The sequence below is a fragment of the Oncorhynchus gorbuscha genome, linkage group LG14 (assembly GCF_021184085.1).
Source record: "Oncorhynchus gorbuscha isolate QuinsamMale2020 ecotype Even-year linkage group LG14, OgorEven_v1.0, whole genome shotgun sequence".
Taxonomy (NCBI): Eukaryota; Metazoa; Chordata; class Actinopteri; order Salmoniformes; family Salmonidae; genus Oncorhynchus; species Oncorhynchus gorbuscha.
This window is the reverse complement of record NC_060186.1, coordinates 64,599,520-64,617,911: the sequence shown is the minus strand read 5'-3', so window position 1 is coordinate 64,617,911 and position 18,392 is coordinate 64,599,520. Positions and strand designations below refer to the sequence as shown.

Below are 18,392 nucleotides of genomic sequence, written 5' to 3'. Positions count from 1 at the left end.
AAATATATCACTAGCCACTTTAAACAATGCTACTTCATATAATGTTTACATACCCTACATTATTCATCTCATATGTATACGTATATACTGTACTCTATATCATCTACTGCATCTTTATGTAATACATGTATCACTAGCCACTTTAAACTATGCCACTTTGTTTACATACCCTACACTACTCATCTCATATGTATATACTGTACTCAATACCATTTACTGCATCTTGCCTATGCTGCTCTGTACCATCACTCATTCATATATCTTTATGTACATATTCTTTATCCCTTTACACTTGTGTGGATAAGGTAGTAGTTTTGGAATTGTTAGTTAGATTACTCGTTGATTATTACTGCATTGTCGGAACTAGAAGTACAAGCATTTCGCTACACTCGCATTAACATCTGCTAACAATGTGTATGTGACAAATACATTTGATTTGATTTGAGTTCCAGTTCATTGCACTGCTGAGTCCCCACAGCTTTTTCCCTGAAGCAGGAAAGGGGGAGAGGGGTTGAAGAGAAGGTGAGAGGGGTGGAAGAGAGGATGAGAGGGGTGGAAGAGAAGGGTGGAAGAGAAGGTGAGAGGGGTGTAAGAGAAGGTGAGAGGGGTGAAAGAGAGGATGAGAGGGTGGAAGAGAAGGTGAGAGGGATGGAATAGAGGGTGAGAGGGGTGGAAGAGAAGGTGAGAGGGGTGGAAGAGAGGATGAGAGGGTGGAAGAGAAGGTGAGAGGGTGGAAGAGAAGGTGAGAGGGATGGAAGAGAATGTGAGAGGGGTGGAAGAGAGGGTGAGAGGGGTGGAAGAGAGGGTAAGAGGGATGGAAGACAGGGTGAGGTGGGTGGAAGAGAGGGTGAGAGGGGTGGAATGGAGGGTGAGAGGGTGAAAGAGAGGGTGAGAGAGGTGGAATGGAGGGTGAGAGAGGTGGAAGAGAAGGTGAGAGGGGTAGAAGAGAAGGTGAGAGGGTGAAAGAGAGGGTGAGAGAGGTGGAATGGATGGTGAGGGGTGGAATGGAGGGTGAGAGAGGTGGAAGAGAAGGTGAGAGGGGTGGAAGAGAAGGTGAGAGGGTGAGAGGGTGGAAGAGAGGGTGAGAGGATTGGAATGAAGGGTGAGAGGGGTGGAAGACAGGATGAGAGGGGTGGAAAAGACGGTGAGAGGGGTGGAATGGAGGATGAGCGTGTGAGAGGGTGGAAAAGAGGGTGAGAGGGGTGGGATGGAGGGTGAGCGTGTGAGAGGGTGGAAAAGAGGGTGAGAGGGGTGGAATGGAGGGTGGAATGGAGGGTGAGAGGGTGGAAGAGAGGGTGAGAGAGGTGGAATGGAGGGTGGACGAGAGGGTGGAAGAGAGGGTGAGAGGTTGGAAGAGAAGTTAAGAGGGGTGGAAGAGAAGGTGAGAGGGGTGGAAGAGAAGGTGAGAGGGGTGGAAAAGAGCATGAGAGGGGTGGAATGGAGGGTGGAAGAGAGGGTGAAAGGGTGGAAGAGAGGATGTGAGCGGGGAAGAGAGGATGAGAGGGGTGGAATGGAGGGTGAGAGGGGTAGAAGAGAGGGTGAGAGGAGTGGAATGGAGGGTGAGAGGAGTGGAATGGAGGGTGAGAGGGGTAGAAGAGAGGGTGAGAGGAGTGGAATGGAGGGTGAGAGGAGTGGAATGGAGGGTGAGAGGAGTGGAATGGAGGGTGAGAAGGGTAGAAGAGAGGGTGAGAGGAGTAGAATGGAGGGTGAGAGGGGTAGAAGAGAGGGTGAGAGGAGTGGAATGGAGGGTGAGAGGGGTAGAATAGAGGGTGAGAGGAGTGGAATGAGGGTGAGAGGAGTGGAATGGAGGGTGAGAGGGGTAGAAGAGAGGGTGAGAGGAGTGGAATGGAGGGTGAGAGGGGTAGAAGAGAGGGTGAGAGGAGTGGAATGGAGGGTGAGAGGAGTGGAATGGAGGGTGAGAGGGTGTAAGACAGGGTGAGAGGGGGAGCAGGGTCAGAGGTGTGGGAATGGGGTAGCAAGGTGGCTGGAAGAGAGAGGAACACCAGAGAGAGAGGGGGAAAGGGGTAGAGAGTCCACAACTCAAACCACAAATGGTTGTTGGTGCGAGGTTGTGTTTACTAGAGCATTTCTGAGGACATGTCTCGATCAACAAATGTTTCCTACAGTCTGGGACTTATGTGACAGTAGATGACATACAGTACAGTATGTACTATGTAGCAATTAGGTGACAGACAGGGGAGAGGGCTGTCTGTCATGTGTATCTGTTGATGTATTGATGCTGCACAGTTACATGTATAAACTCCTGAATACAGTTATACTGTACAGTAGGAACAAGGCACAATGCATTAACTATAGAATATATATATATATACACTCCACAAATGTCTTGTTAACAAACTATAGTTGTGGCACGTCGGTTAGGACATCTACTTTGTGCATGACACAAGTCATTTTTCCAACAATTGTTTACAGACAGATTTATTTCACTTATAATTCAAGGTCACAATTCCAGCGGGTCAGAAGATTACATACACTAGGTTGACTGTGCCTTTAAACAGCTTGGAAAATTCCAGAAAAGAATGCAATGGCTTTAGATGCTTCTGATAGGCTAATTGACATCATTTGAATCAATTGGAGGTGTACCTGTGGATGTATTTCAAGGCCTACCTTCAAACTCAGTGCCTCTTTGCTTGACATCATGGGAAAACCTAAAGAAATCAGTCAAGACCTCTGAAACAACATTGTAGACCTCCACAAGTCTGGTTCATCCTTGGGAGCAATTTCCAAACACCTGAAGGTACCACGTTCATCTGTACAAACAATAGTATGCAAGTATAAACACCATGGGACCACGCAGCTGTCATTACCGCTCAGGAAGGATACGCGTTCTGTCTCATAGAGATGAACGTACTTTGGTGCGAAAAGTGCAACTCAATCCCAGAACAACAGCAAAGGGCCTTGTGAAGATGCTGGAGGAAACAGGTACACAAGTATCTATATCCACAGTAAAACGAATCCTATATCAACATAACCTGAAAGGCCGCTCAACAAGGAAGAAGCCACTGCTCCAAAACCGCCATAAAAAAGCCAGACTACGGTTTGTAACTGCACATGGGGACAAAGATTGTACTTTTTGGAGAAATGTCCTCTGGTCTGATGAAACAAAAATATAGCTGTTTAGCTATATATGACCATCATTATGTTTGGAGGAAAAAGGGGGAGGCTTGCAAGCTGAAAAATACCATCCCAACCATGAAGCACAGGGGTGGCAGCATCATGTTGTGGTTTTATTTTGCTGCAGGAGGCATTGGAGGGAGGGGCACTTCACAAAATAGATGGCGTCATGAGGATGGAAAATTATGTGGATATATTGAAGCCAAATCTCAAGACATCATCATCATGTTAAAGCTTGGTCGCAAATGGGTCTTCCAAATGGACACCGACCCCAAGCATACTTCCAAAGTTGTGGCAAAATGGCTTAAGGACAACAAAGTCAAAGGTATTAGAGTGGCCATCACAAAGCCCCGACCTCAATCCTATAGAACATTTCTGGGCAGAACTGAAAAAGCATGTGTGAGCAAGGAGGCCTACAAACCTGACTCAGTTACACCAGCTCTGTCAGGAGGAATGGGCCAAAATCCACCCAATTTATTGTGGGAAGCTTATGGAAGGCTATCTGAAATATTTGACCCAAGTTAAACCATTTAAAGGCAATGCTACCAAATACTAATTGAGTGTATGTAAACTTCTGACTCACTGGGAATGTGATGAAAGAAATAAAAGCTGAAATAAATCATTCTCTCTACTATTCTGACATTTCACATTCTTACAATAAAGTGGTGATCCTAACTGACCTAAGACAGGGAATTTTTTACTTGGATTAAATGTCAGGAATTGTGAAAAAAAAGTTTAAATGTATTTGGCTAAGGTGTATGTAAACTTCCGACTTCAACAGAAGTATACACACATATACACACATGTATATGAGCATCCTGGCGGGCTGTATCACCGCCTGGTACGGCAACTGCTCCGCCCTCAAACGTAAGGCTCTCCAGAGGGTAGTGAGGTCTGCACAACGCATCACCGGGGGCAAACTACCTGCCCTCCAGGACTCCTGCACCACCCGATGTTAAAGGAAGGCCATAAAGATCATCAAGGACATCAACCACCCGAACCACTGCCTGTTCACCCCGCTATCATCCAGAAGGCGAGGTCAGTACAGGTGCATCAAAGCTGGGACCGAGAGACTGAAAAACAGCTTCTATCTCAAGGCTATCAGACTGTTAAACAGCCACCACTAACATTGAGTGGTTGCTGCCAACACACTGTCATTGACACTGACCCAACTCCAGCCACTTTAATAATGGGAATTGATGGGAAATGATGTAAATATATCACTAGCCACTTTAAACAATGCTACCTTATATAATGTTACTTACCCTACATTATTCATCTCATATGCATACGTATATACTGTACTCTACATCATTGACTGCATCCTTATGTAATGCATGTATCACTAGCCACTTTAACTATGCCACTTTGTTTACTTTGTCTACATACTCATCTCATATGTATATACTGTACTCGATACCATCTACTGTATGCTGCTCTGTACCATCACTCATTCATATATCCTTATGTACATATTCTTTATCCCCTTACACTGTGTATAAGACAGTAGTTTTGGAATTGTTAGTTAGATTACTTGTTGGTTATCACTGCATTGTCGGAACTAGAAGCACAAGCATTTCGCTACACTCGCATTAACATCTGCTAACCATGTGTATGTGACAAATACAATCTGATTTGATTTGATTTGAACTATGTTTTAAGTGATAAGTAGGCATTGGTCTAAAGCTGAAAAAGAGAGGAAATTCACATAAGCACCACAGTGCATATTCCACCTGTACTCTATCAAGGTTTTTCAGCACACAGCTTTGACCTACTACAGGAGCAATGTTGGTATTGGTACCGTGTGTTAGGAATAATAAATTCCCTGTAAACATGATTTTTCTTTGTCTCTGTCGTTATTCCCCCGCACATACGATCACATACATTTTTCACTCCAGGGGGAGTTGAGATATAGCGGGGGGTTAAGGTTCCCTCCCCCAAGAGGCGTACGTAACATACTTCATAGCTACTGTAATAGGTCAAAGCTGTGTGCTGGAGAACCTTGGTAGAGAATGGGTGAAGTTGGCATTGTGGTGCTCCTGAATTTCCTTTCTTTTTCAGCTTTAGACTAACGCCTACTTCTCACCTAAAACATTGTTTTTTTGTTTTTAATTTCCAAATTTCTTACCCCCGGAAGGCATATGCCACATTATTATACAACATTCTAATACAGCATAACGGCAGTAAAAGTTAATATGGCTGCAATCCCAATTCCCGGGATCGATATGACAATTACCAGTGAAAATAGAGGGCGCCAAATTCAAACCACATAAATCTCATAATTACAATTCCTAAAACATACATGTGTCTTATATTATTTTAAAGGTAATCCTGCTGTTAATCTCACCAAAGTGTCTAATTTCAAATAGGCTTTTTAGCGAAAGCACTACAAACGATTATGTTAGGTCTCCACCAAACCACAATAAGCACAGCCATTTTCCAGCTAAATATAGCATTCACAAAAAGCAGAAATAAAGATAAAATGAATCACTAACCTTGAATTCTCTTCAACATATGACACTCATAGGACTTCATGTTACACAATACATGCATGTTTTGTTTGATAGAGTTAATATTTATATTAAAAAATCTGAGTTTACATTGGCTATTTAGATTCACTAGTTCCAAAAACATCAAGTGATTTTGCATAGCCACATCGTTTCAACAGAAATACTCATCATAAATGTAGATGATAATACAAGTTATACACATGGAATTATAGATATACCTCTCCTTAATGCAACCTCTGTGTCAGATTTTTTTTAAAGTTTACGGAAAAAGCAACACATGCAATAATTTGAGACGGCGCTCAGAACAGAAGCCAAATTAGCCGCCAGGTTGGAGTCAACAGAAACCAGAAAATACATGATAAATGTTTCCTTACCTTTGATGAACTTCATCAGAATGCAGTCCTAGGAATCCCAGGTCCACAATAAATGCTTGAGTTGTTTGAAAATGTCCGTTATTTATGTCCAATTAGCTACTTTGGTTAGCGCGTTTGGTAAACAATTCCAAAGTCACAAAGCGCGTCCACTATAACGTGACCAAATGTCCAAAAGTTCTGTAACAGTCAGTAGAAACATGTCAAACAGTGTACTGAATCAATCTTTAGAATGTTGTTTACATATATCTTGAATAACATTCCAACTGGAGAAATAGAATGACTTCAGATGACCGGTGGAACGCAGGTACTTCCCCTGTGAACGCGCATAGTGAATGCATGGTCAACTCGTGGCGGTGGTGACTATTTCCTGTCTCATTCGACCCCCCTTCACATTAGAGTCGTCAGACAAAGTTCTATTGACTGTTTACATCTAGTGGAAGGCATAGGAAGTGAAAACACATCCATATCTCGCTGTAATATCAATGAGAGCTTGGTTGAAGATCTGCCACCCCCAGAAAAAAAACAGGAAGTGGAATTTCTCACGTTTTTGCCTGCTATATGAGTTCTGTTATACTCACAGACATAATTCAAACAGTTTTAGAAACTTCAGAGTGTTTTCTATCCAATACTAATAATAAAATGCCTATATTAGCAACTGAGACTGAGGAGCTGGCCATTTACAATGGGCACCTTTTCATCCAAGCTACTCAATACTGCCCCTGCAGCAATTAAAAAGTTAAGTGGAAAAAAAAGGCAAAAGAAATAATGTAGTTGTTAGTATTTATTTAATATTAACAGCAGATTTTCCACAGGGAAGTGAAAAACCAGAAACCCATTTAAACCAATATGGAGTAAACTGGAAAAATATCCATGATCTCTCTTAAGACAATCAAGCAAGTTCCTGGAAAATACACAAATAATCAACATGTACCCATTAACTATTTACAGTACGTAAAGATGTACCTTAAAGTTTACTGAAGAAAGGCCTAGTACTACATTACCTGTTAACAAAAGTGAGTTATCACTAAATATAAAATGTACAACCAAATGTACATTCATCAGAGATACTTTTTAAATATAATTCAGGGATGACCACAATTGCTCTTGACAAGCTACAGGTTTATGCAGCCTTTTTTGTTCAAGCCCAGTTCTACCACACCTGATTCTACCATTCATGGTTCCGATGAACAGCTGAGGTCTCGATGAACAGCTGAGTTCTCGATGAACAGCCGAGGTCTGGATGAACAGCCGAGGTCTCGATGAACAGCCGAGGTCTCGATGAACAGCTGAGGTCTCGATGAACAGCTGAGTTCTCGATGAACAGCTGAGGTCTCGATGAACAGCTGAGGTCTCGATGAACAGCTGAGGTCTCGATGAACAGCTGAGGTCTCGATGAACAGCTGAGGTCTCGATGAACAGCTGAGGTCTCGGTGAACAGCTGAGGTCTCGATGAACAGCTGAGGTCTCGATGAACAGCTGAGGTCTCGGTGAACAGCTGAGGTCTCGATGAACAGCTGAGGTCTCGATGAACAGCTGAGGTCTCGGTGAACAGCTGAGGTCTCGATGAACAGCTGAGGTCTCGATGAACAGCCGAGGTCTTGATGAACAGCTGACGTCTCGATGAACAGCTGAGGTCTCGGTGAACAGCTGAGGTCTCGATGAACAGCTGAGGTCTCGATGAACAGCTGAGTAGTAGAATCAGGTGTGGTGGCACTGGGCTTGAACAGAAAAACATGCAAAATCCTGTGGATCGTCAAGAGCAATGTGTCACGCCCTGACCTTAGTTATCTTTGTTTTCTTTATTATTTTGGTTCGGTCGGGGTGTGACGAGGGTGGTATGGGTGTTTTGACTTGTCTAGGTTTTTTTGTATATCTATTGGGGTTTGGTATTGTCTAGGTAAATGTAGGTCTATGGTGGCTTGAATTGTTTCCCGATCAGAGACAGCTGTTTATCGTTGTCTCTGATTGGGTATCCTATTTAGGTTGCCATTTTCCATTTTGGTTTTGTGGGTTATTGTCTGTGTAGTTGCATGTCAGCACTCGTATATATTAGCGGCACGTTTGTTTAGTGTTCTTCGTGCAAATAAAGAATATATTCAAATCACGCATATTATATTATTATTATTCAAATTGTATATTTGTATTCAATTGTATTGTATTCAAATTGGTCTCATCATTACGAGGACACAATGTTGCTAACTCCTGATAAAAACACTATTGATAAGTATTGATAGTGTGTCAAGTACCATGTGTATTGGCATAAGTCGTTTGTCAGCTCCAGCTTGCATTTCTCCGTGGCAGGCGCACAATCCACCACTTTACCATAACACACTGTGTCCCTGGACAGTACTGTAGGGAATATGAACCCAACTTCTAAAGTGTTGGTCCCATGTTTCATGAGCTGAAATATGAAATCCCAGAAATGTTCCATATGCACAAAAATATTATTTCTCTCCAATTCTGTGTACAAATTTGTTTACATCCATGTTAGATAAGATAATCCATCCACCTGACAGGTGTGGCATATCAAGAAGCTGATTAAACAGCATGATGATTACACAGGTGCAACTTGTGCTGGGGACAATAAAAGGCCACTCTAGAAATGTGCAGTTTTGTCACACAACACAATGTCTCAAGTTTTGAGGGAGCATGCAATTGGCATGCTGACTGCAGGAATGTCCAGCAGAGGTTGCCAGTCAATTGAATGTTCATTTCTCTATCATAAACTCCCCCCAACATAATTTTAGACAATTTGGCAGTATGTCCAACCCGGCCTCACAACTGCAGACCACGTGTAACCACGCCAGCCCAGGGGGGTAGTGCTAAGGGTGTTTCTGTCTGTAATAAAAGCTATTTTGTGGGGAAAAACTCATTCTGATTGGCTGGCAGGACATAGGCCTACCCACTGGGGAGCCAGGCCCACCCGTGGCAGCGCCCCTGCCCAGTCATGTGAAATCCATAGATTAAAGCCACAGACAGACAGACAGACAGACAGACAGACAGACAGACAGACAGACAGACAGACAGACAGACAGACAGACAGACAGACAGACAGACAGACAGACAGACAGACAGACAGACAGACAGACAGACAGACAGACAGACAGACAGACAGACAGACAGACAGACAGACAGACAGACAGACAGACAGAGAGACACAGACAGACAGACTCAGATGCAGATCCTCTGAGCAATGGCAGAGACACAGTTGGTGTTGGCATGACTGCTTAGATTCCCCTGTGTGTGTGCATGCCTGGATGATCTGCTGTTGCATGCCTGTGTGTGTATGACTGTGTGTGTGTACTGTGTGTGTATGGCTGTGTGTGTATGACTGTGTGTGTATGCCAGTGTGTGTATGAACCCCTGTGTGTGTATGACTGACTGTGTGTGTGTGTATGACTGTGTGTGTGTAGGATGCAGCCATGTAAACTGAGCTTACATGGCTGTGGGTGCATGCCTGGGGGAATGATGCAATGCTGTGTGTGTGCATGACTTGTTTCTGCTGCATTAGGAGTTTTAAGCAGCAGTTGGTGTTGGCGCGTTTGTGTATGACTGTGTGTGTGTGTGACTGTGTGTGTGTATGACTGTGTGTGTGTATGACTGTGTGTGTGACTGTGTGTGTGCATGCCTGTGTGTGTGCATGCCTGTGTGTGTGTATGACTGTGTGTGTGCATGCCTGTGTGTGTGACTGTGTGTGTGTGTGTGTGTGTATGACTGTGTGTGTGTATGACTGTGTGTGTGTGGCTGTGTGTGTATGACTGTGTGTGTATGACTGTGTGTGTGTATGACTGTGTGTGTGTGTATGCCTGTGTGTGTGTATGACTGTGTGTGTGTATGACTGTGTGTGTGTGTATGACTGTGTGTGTGTATGCCTGTGTGTGTGTGTGTGTGTATGACTGTGTGTGCGTATGACTGTGTGTGTGTGTATGACTGTGTGTGTGACTGTGTGTGTGTGTATGACTGTGTGTGTACATGCCTGTGTGTAAGACTGTGTGTGTGCATGCCTGTGTGTGTATGACTGTGTGTGTGACTGTGTGTGTATGACTGTGTGTGTGCATGACTGTGTGTGTGCATAACTGTGCGTGTGCATGATGGTGTGTGTGCATGACTGTGTGTGTGTGTGACTGTGTATGCCTGTGTGTGTATGCCTGTGTGTGTATGACTGTGTCTGTATGACTGTGTGTATGTATGACTGTGTCTGTGTATGTGTGTGTGTGTGTGCATGACGGTGTGTGTGCATGACGGTGTGTGTGCATGACTGTGTGTGTGCATGACTGTGTGTGTGCATGACTGTGTGTATGTATGACTGTGTGTGTGTGTGAATGACTGTGTGTGTATGACTGTGTGTGTATGACTGTATGTGTGCATGACTGTGTTTGCATGACTGTGTGTGTGTGTATGACTGTGTGTGTGTGTATGCCTGTGTGTGTATGACTGTGTGTGTATGACTGTGTGTATGACTGTGTGTGTGTGTGTGACTGTGTGTGTGCATGCCTGTGTGTGTGTATGACTGTGTGTGTGTGTATGACTGTGTGTGTGCATGCCTGTGTAAAAGCGGGGTGTAAGTGCAGTGCACCCCAATATCACGTTAATGGATGTGCCCTGATCAGTTCCTCCCACCGATATTGAAGCTTGTCTTTTGGGAAAGAAATGGGACATAACCTAGTCTCTCTCAGTATACCTCAGCTTTCTCCTCTTCTCACATTTCAGGGTAGCTCTTTTCAACCATTCTCCATCCATTCTGGCTGTATTAAAGAACTCACACCGACAGGGGGGCTGTATTAAATAACTCACACCGACAGGAGCTGTATTAAAGAACTCACACTGACAGGGGGCTGTATTTTAGGGCTCCAGAGTGGCGCGGCGATAGTGAAGCCTCTGGTAACTCAGTGCCAGAGGCTTCACTACAGTCCCTGGTTCAAATCCAGGCTGAATCACATCTGGCTGTGATTGGGAGTCCCATAGGGTGGAGCACAATTGGCCCAGCGTTGTCCTGGGTAGGCCGTCGTAAATAAGAATTTGTTCTTAACTGACTTGCCAAGTTGGGGCTGTATTAAAGAAATCACACTCACAGGGGGTTGTAATTAAAGAACTCACACCGACAGGGGGTTGTATTAAAGAACTCACACCGACAGGGGGTTGTATTAAAGAACTCACACTCACAGGGGGCTGTATTAAAGAACTCACACTCACAGGGGGCTGTATTAAAGAAGTCACACTGACAGGGGGTTGTATTAAAGAAGTCACACTGACAGGGGGTTGTATTAAAGAAGTCACACTGACAGGGGGTTGTATTAAAGAAGTCACACTGACAGGGGGTTGTATTAAAGAAGTCACACTGACAGGGGGTTGTATTAAAGAAGTCACACTGACAGGGGTTGTATTAAAGAAGTCACACTGACAGGGGGCTGTATTAAAGAAGTCACACTGACAGGGGGTCTCTCTGGTTTTCATTTTATAACATCAAATGTGATACCCAGCAGCAGGTTCATGTTTATTGTCATGAGTCTGGTCCTGGAGGCAGAACTCAGTGATTTCACCTTCAAAATTCAAAATTGTACAAATGTGCTTTGTTGTATTCATTTAATAAGGTTACACTTTTTTTTTTTTTTATGTGCTATGTAGAACCAAAAAGGGTTATTTGGCTTTTACTTGGAATCAAAAATGGTTCTACCTGGAACCAAAAAGGGTTCTCCTATGGGGACAGCCACAGAACTCTTTTGGAACCCTTTTTTTCTAAGAGTGTAAGGTTAAGCATTAGGGTTAGTAGTGTTGTTTGGGTTAGGGTTCAAATCAGATTTGATGACTTTGTGGCTGTGCTAGCTAGTGACCACTCTGCAGAGCTGCCTCCAGAACATGATTCATGATGAAAAATGCTAACCTGCAACACAGCACCTCAATGGAATATTACTCAATGGAAAAAGTATGATTGATGTTTCCATTGATAGTACAGATATATTCATTTGAAGACAAGAGTTTGTCATCATGGTTACATGTTATCCATCTACAGTGCATGGGTAGGTAGTTCCTTCTATAGAAATAGAATGACTAGAATGGGCCTTCCCATTCCATTATATTTCTATGGTGCCCTCCCTGTAGCTACAGTAAATTAACTGTGTGTTTACTGTCTGTTCCACAGACCATAGTTCGAGGGAACCGTCCCCCGAAGGATGCGTCCATCAATGGTCTCCTGGAAGAGTTCGACAGCATATCTGTGACACGTTCCAACTCCCTACGTAAAGAAAGCCCTACGGGCTCCCACCAGGCTGGGGCCCCCAAACCTGCCTCCCACCACCCCCAACACCCCCACCCCAACGAGGAGAACGGCTTCAGCCACTATTACTCCCGGTACTCCTGTGACCTGGACACCCCCAGTAGGGACTTCTCTCTGGAGCCCTACAGGAAGGACGGTAAAGGCTTCTCTCCAGATGGGGACTGGGCCGTGGGGAGACACTACCGCTTCCCCAAACAGAACGGCCACCTCACCCACGCCACCCGCGTCCCCTTCTACCCCGACGCCATGCCTCAGAAGGCCGATTACGCCAAGCTGCCTCCGGACTACCACACCTACCTGGAGAGCAAGGTGGCGGGGGCGCGCTCGGCCGACGAGGTGGGATCTGGGTCCGGGGTGGGCAGCGCAGGGGGGTCTGCCGGGTCCACGACAGGGGGGTACTACCGGGCGTCCGTAGGTGGCTCGTCCAGTCAGGACTACCGGGACGCGTCAATGGTGGGGACGCCGTCCCGCACCTCGCTGCACAGCGAGCAAATCAACTACCCGGACAGCGAGTGGAGCTACAGCGGCGTGTCCAGAGATGAGTACGAGAAGAGGCCCAAGTCGTCATATGTGAGGCAGAACAGCCCCACGCCGGCCATCAGACAGCGCTCCAGGTCGGGGTCTGGCCTCCAGGAGCCCAACGTGCCCTACAGGGCCAGCGGGGTCTTTAAGAGTCCCCCTCAGACACACCCCTACAACTCCTACACCTACCCACGACTCTCAGAGACACTCACCAACTCACAGGCCATGGCCAAGGTACGTCTGGGCTGGTGTGTATATTTCCATGTGTTGGAAAATATGAATGCCAAGGTATGACACCAAGGGGAACATGTTAGCACTGTTATTTTCTATTATTATCAACATAATAAATCATCTTGTTTTGGTAATCATTTGGATCAGGTGATAAGTAATATGCAGCATTTCCCTATGAAGTACCTTCTAAACTGATAGGTTTGATTTGTTGCAATCCCCATTAGCCGACACCAATGGAGACAGCTAGTCTTAGTCTTACTGGGGTCTGACACATAAGACATTACAAACAATACAGACAATACAGACAATACAGACAGTACAGACAGTACAGAAGGGAGTTCCATGCACTCATGACTCTATAATAATGTAGGTTTCCTATCATTTGTTCTGGACATGGGGACTGTGAAAAGACACCTTGTGGTATGTCTGGTGGGGTAAGTGTGTGTGGCAGTGCTGTGTGTAAGTTCCAACACATTTATCTCTCCTCTATCTGTGTGATGGATCTAGTTTCAGTAGTTAATCTACTGTTCCCCAGCGGAGGAAGGCTCTGCTAAGACACAGAATTACCTTTACGGGATCCACACTAGATTCAATTAACTCTACACGCTACGATAACACAGTTCAGAGGAGAGGGAGAAATGGAGGAGGGGGGGCAGAGTGAAGAAGGGGGAGAAATGGATGGGGGGTGGTAGGAGAGGGAAGGAGGGGAGAAATGGAGGAGCGGGGCAGAGGGAAGGAGGGGAGAAATGGAGGAGGGGGTGGGAGGAGAGGGAAGGAGGGGGAGAAATGGAGGAGGGGGCAGAGGGAAGGAGGGGGAGAAATGGAGGAGGGGGCAGAGGGAAGGAGGGGGAGAAATGGAGGAGGGGGTGGGAGGAGAGAGAAGGAGGGGGAGAAATGGAGGAGGGGGTGGGAGGAGAGGGAAGGATGGGGGAGAAATGGAGGAGGGGGCAGAGGGAAGGAGGGGGAGAAATGGAGGAGGGGTGGGAGGAGAGAGAAGGAGGGGGAGAAATGGAGGAGGGGTGGGAGGAGAGGGAAGGAGGGGGAGAAATGGAGGAGGGGAGGCAGACGGAAGGAGGGGTGCAGAGGGAAGGAGGGGGAGAAATGGAGGAGGGGAGGGGCAGAGGGAAGGAGGGGGAGAAATGGAGGAGGGGAGGGGCAGAGGGAAGGAGGGGGAGAAATGGAGGAGAGGGGGAAGAGGAAGAAGAGATAAACTGTCCATCAGTCTGATACCACAGTTCAGCTGAGAGTGAGGGATGGGGAGGACAGAGGAAGAGAGGTACGGAGGGAGAGAGGGGGACTGGGATAGTTTTTTATTTGAAATACCGATTTCATGGCACAGAGTATATGAGTTTCTATATAAAATGATGCAAGATTCAAGACGTCGTGCTTTTCAGCTAAAATTATTGAAGAGAATTCTTGCCACCAACAAAATGTTGAATATTTGGGGCATACAATCATCGCAGCTCTGCATATTTTGTTGAGAGGATACAGAATCAATATACCATTTTGTTGTGGTATTGCCCTCGGGTAGCCTGTTTCTGGTCTCAGGTTCCGGAATGGCTGAAAAGGTATAACATTCATCTAAAATTTACCGTAGAAATAGCATTGTTGGGAGATTTGGAGAGACCTTTTTAGTAAATTACTAATATACTAATATTCTTAGTAAAAATATTTACCTGCAACTCACAATCTGTGGATTCTATTGGATTAGATAGATTGAAATTGTACGTTAAACATCACAGCATAGTTGAAAGATATATGTTCAGTATAAATAAATGGGCTGAGGGTAGCCAGCAGAGATAGATGGGATGCGCTGAGGGTGGCCAGCAGAGCTGAGGGTGGCCAGCAGAGATAGATGGGATGGGCTGAGGGTGGCCAGCAGAGATAGATGGGATGGGCTGAGGGAAGCTGAGGGTTGGGATGTGGAACTGGTGTCAAGTGGGAGTGGAGTTGCTGGGTGGGGGATGGAATGACGGTCAAAGATAAAAGTAAAAAAAGAAGTCAAAATAACCCCCCCCATAAAGTTAGTTTTAGTTTTTTTAGTTTTTTTCGGATGGTTGCGGGGAAGCTCTCCGGGAACTGTTCGTGGATCTTGGAGGGTTGGTGGTCTGGTGGTTGGGATCTTGGAGGGTTGGTGGTCTGGCGGTTGGGATCTTGGAGGGTTGGTGGTCTGGCGGTTGGGATCTTGGAGGGTTGGTGGTCAGGCGGTTGGGATCTTGGAGGGTTGGTGGTCTGGCGGTTGATATCTTGGAGGGTTGGTGGTCTGGCGGTTGGGATCTTGGAGGGTTGGTGGTCTGGCGGTTGGGATCTTGGAGGGTTGGTGGTCTGGCGGTTGGGATCTTGGAGGGTTGGTTTTCTGGCGGTTGGGATCTTGGAGGGTTGGTGGTCTGGCGGTTGGGATCTTGGAGGGTTGGTGGTCTGGCGGTTGGGATCTTGGAGGGTTGGTGGTCTGGCGGTTGGGATCTTGGAGGGTTGGTGGTCTGACGGTTGGGATCTTGGAGGGTTGGTGGTCTGGCGGTTGGGATCTTGGAGGGTTGGTGGTCTGGTGGTTGGGATCTTGGGCCGGTGGCGAGAGAAGTCTTCCTTTGAGCTCCTTACTCTTCGACCTGTGAACTACAGATATATTGCAGACAAACATGTTCCTGGAGAAGAGCTGCATGGAGAGGAATTATAATCAGCAGCGTAATCTGTTTCTAAGTAAACGGAAAACAAAGGGGTTCATTCATTTATTTAGTGTTCTAGAAGAAAAGTCCTGATAACATCTAGAGAGCATGTGTGTATGTGTGAAGCGTACCAGGCCCAAGCAACTACCGCTCTGCAACTGCAGTCCCCTATATCAGCTTCAGTTATGCAACAGTGGAGCGGCACAGTACATATGGAGATATGTAAAAGTGACATTCAGGCCGAGACCCCATGGAGATGCCATAATAATCCACATTCAACAGCAACGTTCTTCACTTCTCCCAGTCCTGGTCCTGCAGAGCTGCAGTAATGTATGTATGCAGGATTTTGCTCCAACCCAGCACTAACACAACAAATGTTTTAGTTTTTTATTGATTTGTTAAATTAGGTTTGTTAGTGCTGGGCTGAAACAAAAGAGTGCACACAGTCGCTCTCCAAATGCAGGATACGAGAAAACTGTTAGAGTACGTGTGTCATGGGTGGACTGACGTTTTGGCCAAATGACATATAGGCTGGTCCATTTTCATCCCAGTGGGCCTGTCTAACTTGTTTAGGGTTTTTCTTTCTCAAAATGATCATTATCTCACTAATAATGGGGGCCTCGAAGAAATTGGGAAGAAATTATACAGTATATTAAAAATGTCAGGGGCGATTTTTGATCCCAGTTTATGTATCCTTTGTTGACCCTGCCGTGCAAACGCCTGTGTGATAATCTGAAGGTGAATGACAGGCTGTCATCCCAGTGCTGAAACAATGACCTTTCATTGAACTGTGCAGAGCAGACGGATCAGTCAAATGTATCATATATATACATACATTTGTGCTCTGTATCTGCTGAGGAGAGGAGACTAGCTGTAGTAGACTGTACATCTGGTGTTACAGTAGTACTGTATATGCTGATGCAAACCCAAGGATGCCTTTATGAAATCCACTTAACCTCCAACGCCTCAGTAAACACGCTGTCTGGGAAAATATTGCACACACAACTGGAACCAGAAACAGTCACAATGTGTTTTTTTGTTACAAATAACTTGGCTGTGATTGGGCTTGACAGGTTCTATATCTGGTCACACTTTACACACATCCTAGAATTTAAACAAAATTCACTACATGACTCACTATTTAGTTCCATCTGAAGAAGTGAGAGATGTTGGAGGGTATGTGGAAAACAGTCACAGGATGTGTCATGACGCGTGTAGATTGCTAACATCAGTAGAGAGACAGAAGAGAGGCGGGGAGAGAGAGAAGAGAGGCGCCTCTCTTCTCTCTCTCTCTCTCTCTCTCCCCCTCTCTCTCCCCGCCTCTCTCTCTCTCTCTCTCTCTCCCTCTCTTCTCTCTCTCTCTCTCTCTCCTCTCTTCTCTCTCTCTCCCCACCTCTCTCTCTCCCCGCCTCTCTTCTCTCTCTCTCTCCCCCCGCCTCTCTTCTCTCTCTCTCCCCCCTCTCTTCTCTCTCTCCCCCCACCTCTCTTCTCTCTCTCTCTCTCCCTCTCTCCCCACCTCTCTTCTCTCTCTCTCTCTCCCCGCCTCTCTTCTCTCTCTCTCTCCCCTCTCTCTCCCCCCTCTCTTCTCTCTCTCTCTCCCCGCCTCTCTTCTCTCTCTCTCCCCTCTCTCTCTCTCTCTCTCTCTCCCCTTCTCCTCTCTTCTCTCTCTCTCTCCCCACCTCTCTTCTCTCTCTCTCTCTCCCCGCCTCTCTTCTCTCTCTCTCTCTCTCTCTCCCCGCCTCTCTTCTCTCTCTCTCTCCCCGCCTCTCTTCTCTCTCTCTCCCCACCTCTCTTCTCTCTCTCTCTCTCCCCTCTCCCCCCGCCTCTCTTCTCTCTCTCTCCCCCACCTCTCTTCTCTCTCTCTCTCTCCTCTCTCTCTCCCCGCTCTTCTCTCTCTCTCTCTCTCCCGCCTCTCTTCTCTCTCTCTCCCCCGCCTCTCCTCTCTCTCTCTCTCTCTCCCCTCTCTCTCCCCCGCCTCTCTTCTCTCTCTCTCCCCCCGCCTCTCTTCTCTCTCTCTCTCTCTCTCTCTCTCTCTCTCTCTCTCTCTCTCTCTTCTCTCTCTCTCCCCGCCTCTCTCTCTCTCCCCCTCCCTCTCTCTCCTCTCTGCCTCTCTCTCTCTCTCTCCCCGCCTCTCTTCTCCTCTCTCCCCACCTCTCTCTCTCTCTCTCCGCCTCTCTCTCTCTCTCTCTCTCCCCCGCCTCTCTTCTCTCTCTCTCTCCCCACCTCTCTCTCTCTCTCTCTCTCTCTCTCTCTCTCTCTCTCTCTCTCTCTCTCCTCCTCTCTCTCTCTCCCCACCTCTCTCCCTCTCCCCACCTCTCTTCTCTCTCTCCGCCTCTCTTCTCTCTCTCTCTCCCCCCCGCCTCTCTTCTCTCTCTCTCTCCCCCCCGCCTCTCTTCTCTCTCTCTCTCCCCCGCCCTCTCTTCTCTCTCTCTCTCCCCCCGCCTCTCTTCTCTCTCTGTCTCTCTCTGCCTCACATCTCTCTCTCTCACCCCGCCTCTCTTCTCTCTCTCTCTCCCCTCCTCTCTCTCTCCCCTCTCTCTCCCCTATCTCTCCGCCTCTCCTCTCCCTCTCCCTCTCCCTCTCTCTCCCCGCCTCTCTTCTCTCTCTCTCTCCCCACCTCTCTTCTCCCTCTCTCTCCCCGCCTCTCCTCTCCCTCTCCCTCTCCCTCTCTCTCCCCGCCTCT

General features: G+C 46.6%; 1 protein-coding gene across 3 annotated transcripts in view; it reads left to right on the top strand.

Annotated features, from left to right (window-relative positions):
• The window catches only part of LOC123995280 (serine/threonine-protein kinase PAK 5-like), a 130,815-nt gene that overhangs the window by 97,271 nt on the left and 15,152 nt on the right, over positions 1-18,392 (top strand). For all 3 annotated transcript variants that reach the window (XM_046298784.1, XM_046298785.1, XM_046298786.1), the window contains one exon: positions 12,159-13,049. In XM_046298784.1, coding sequence (XP_046154740.1) covers positions 12,159-13,049 — 891 coding nt within the window. The remainder of the gene's footprint in view (positions 1-12,158; positions 13,050-18,392) is intronic.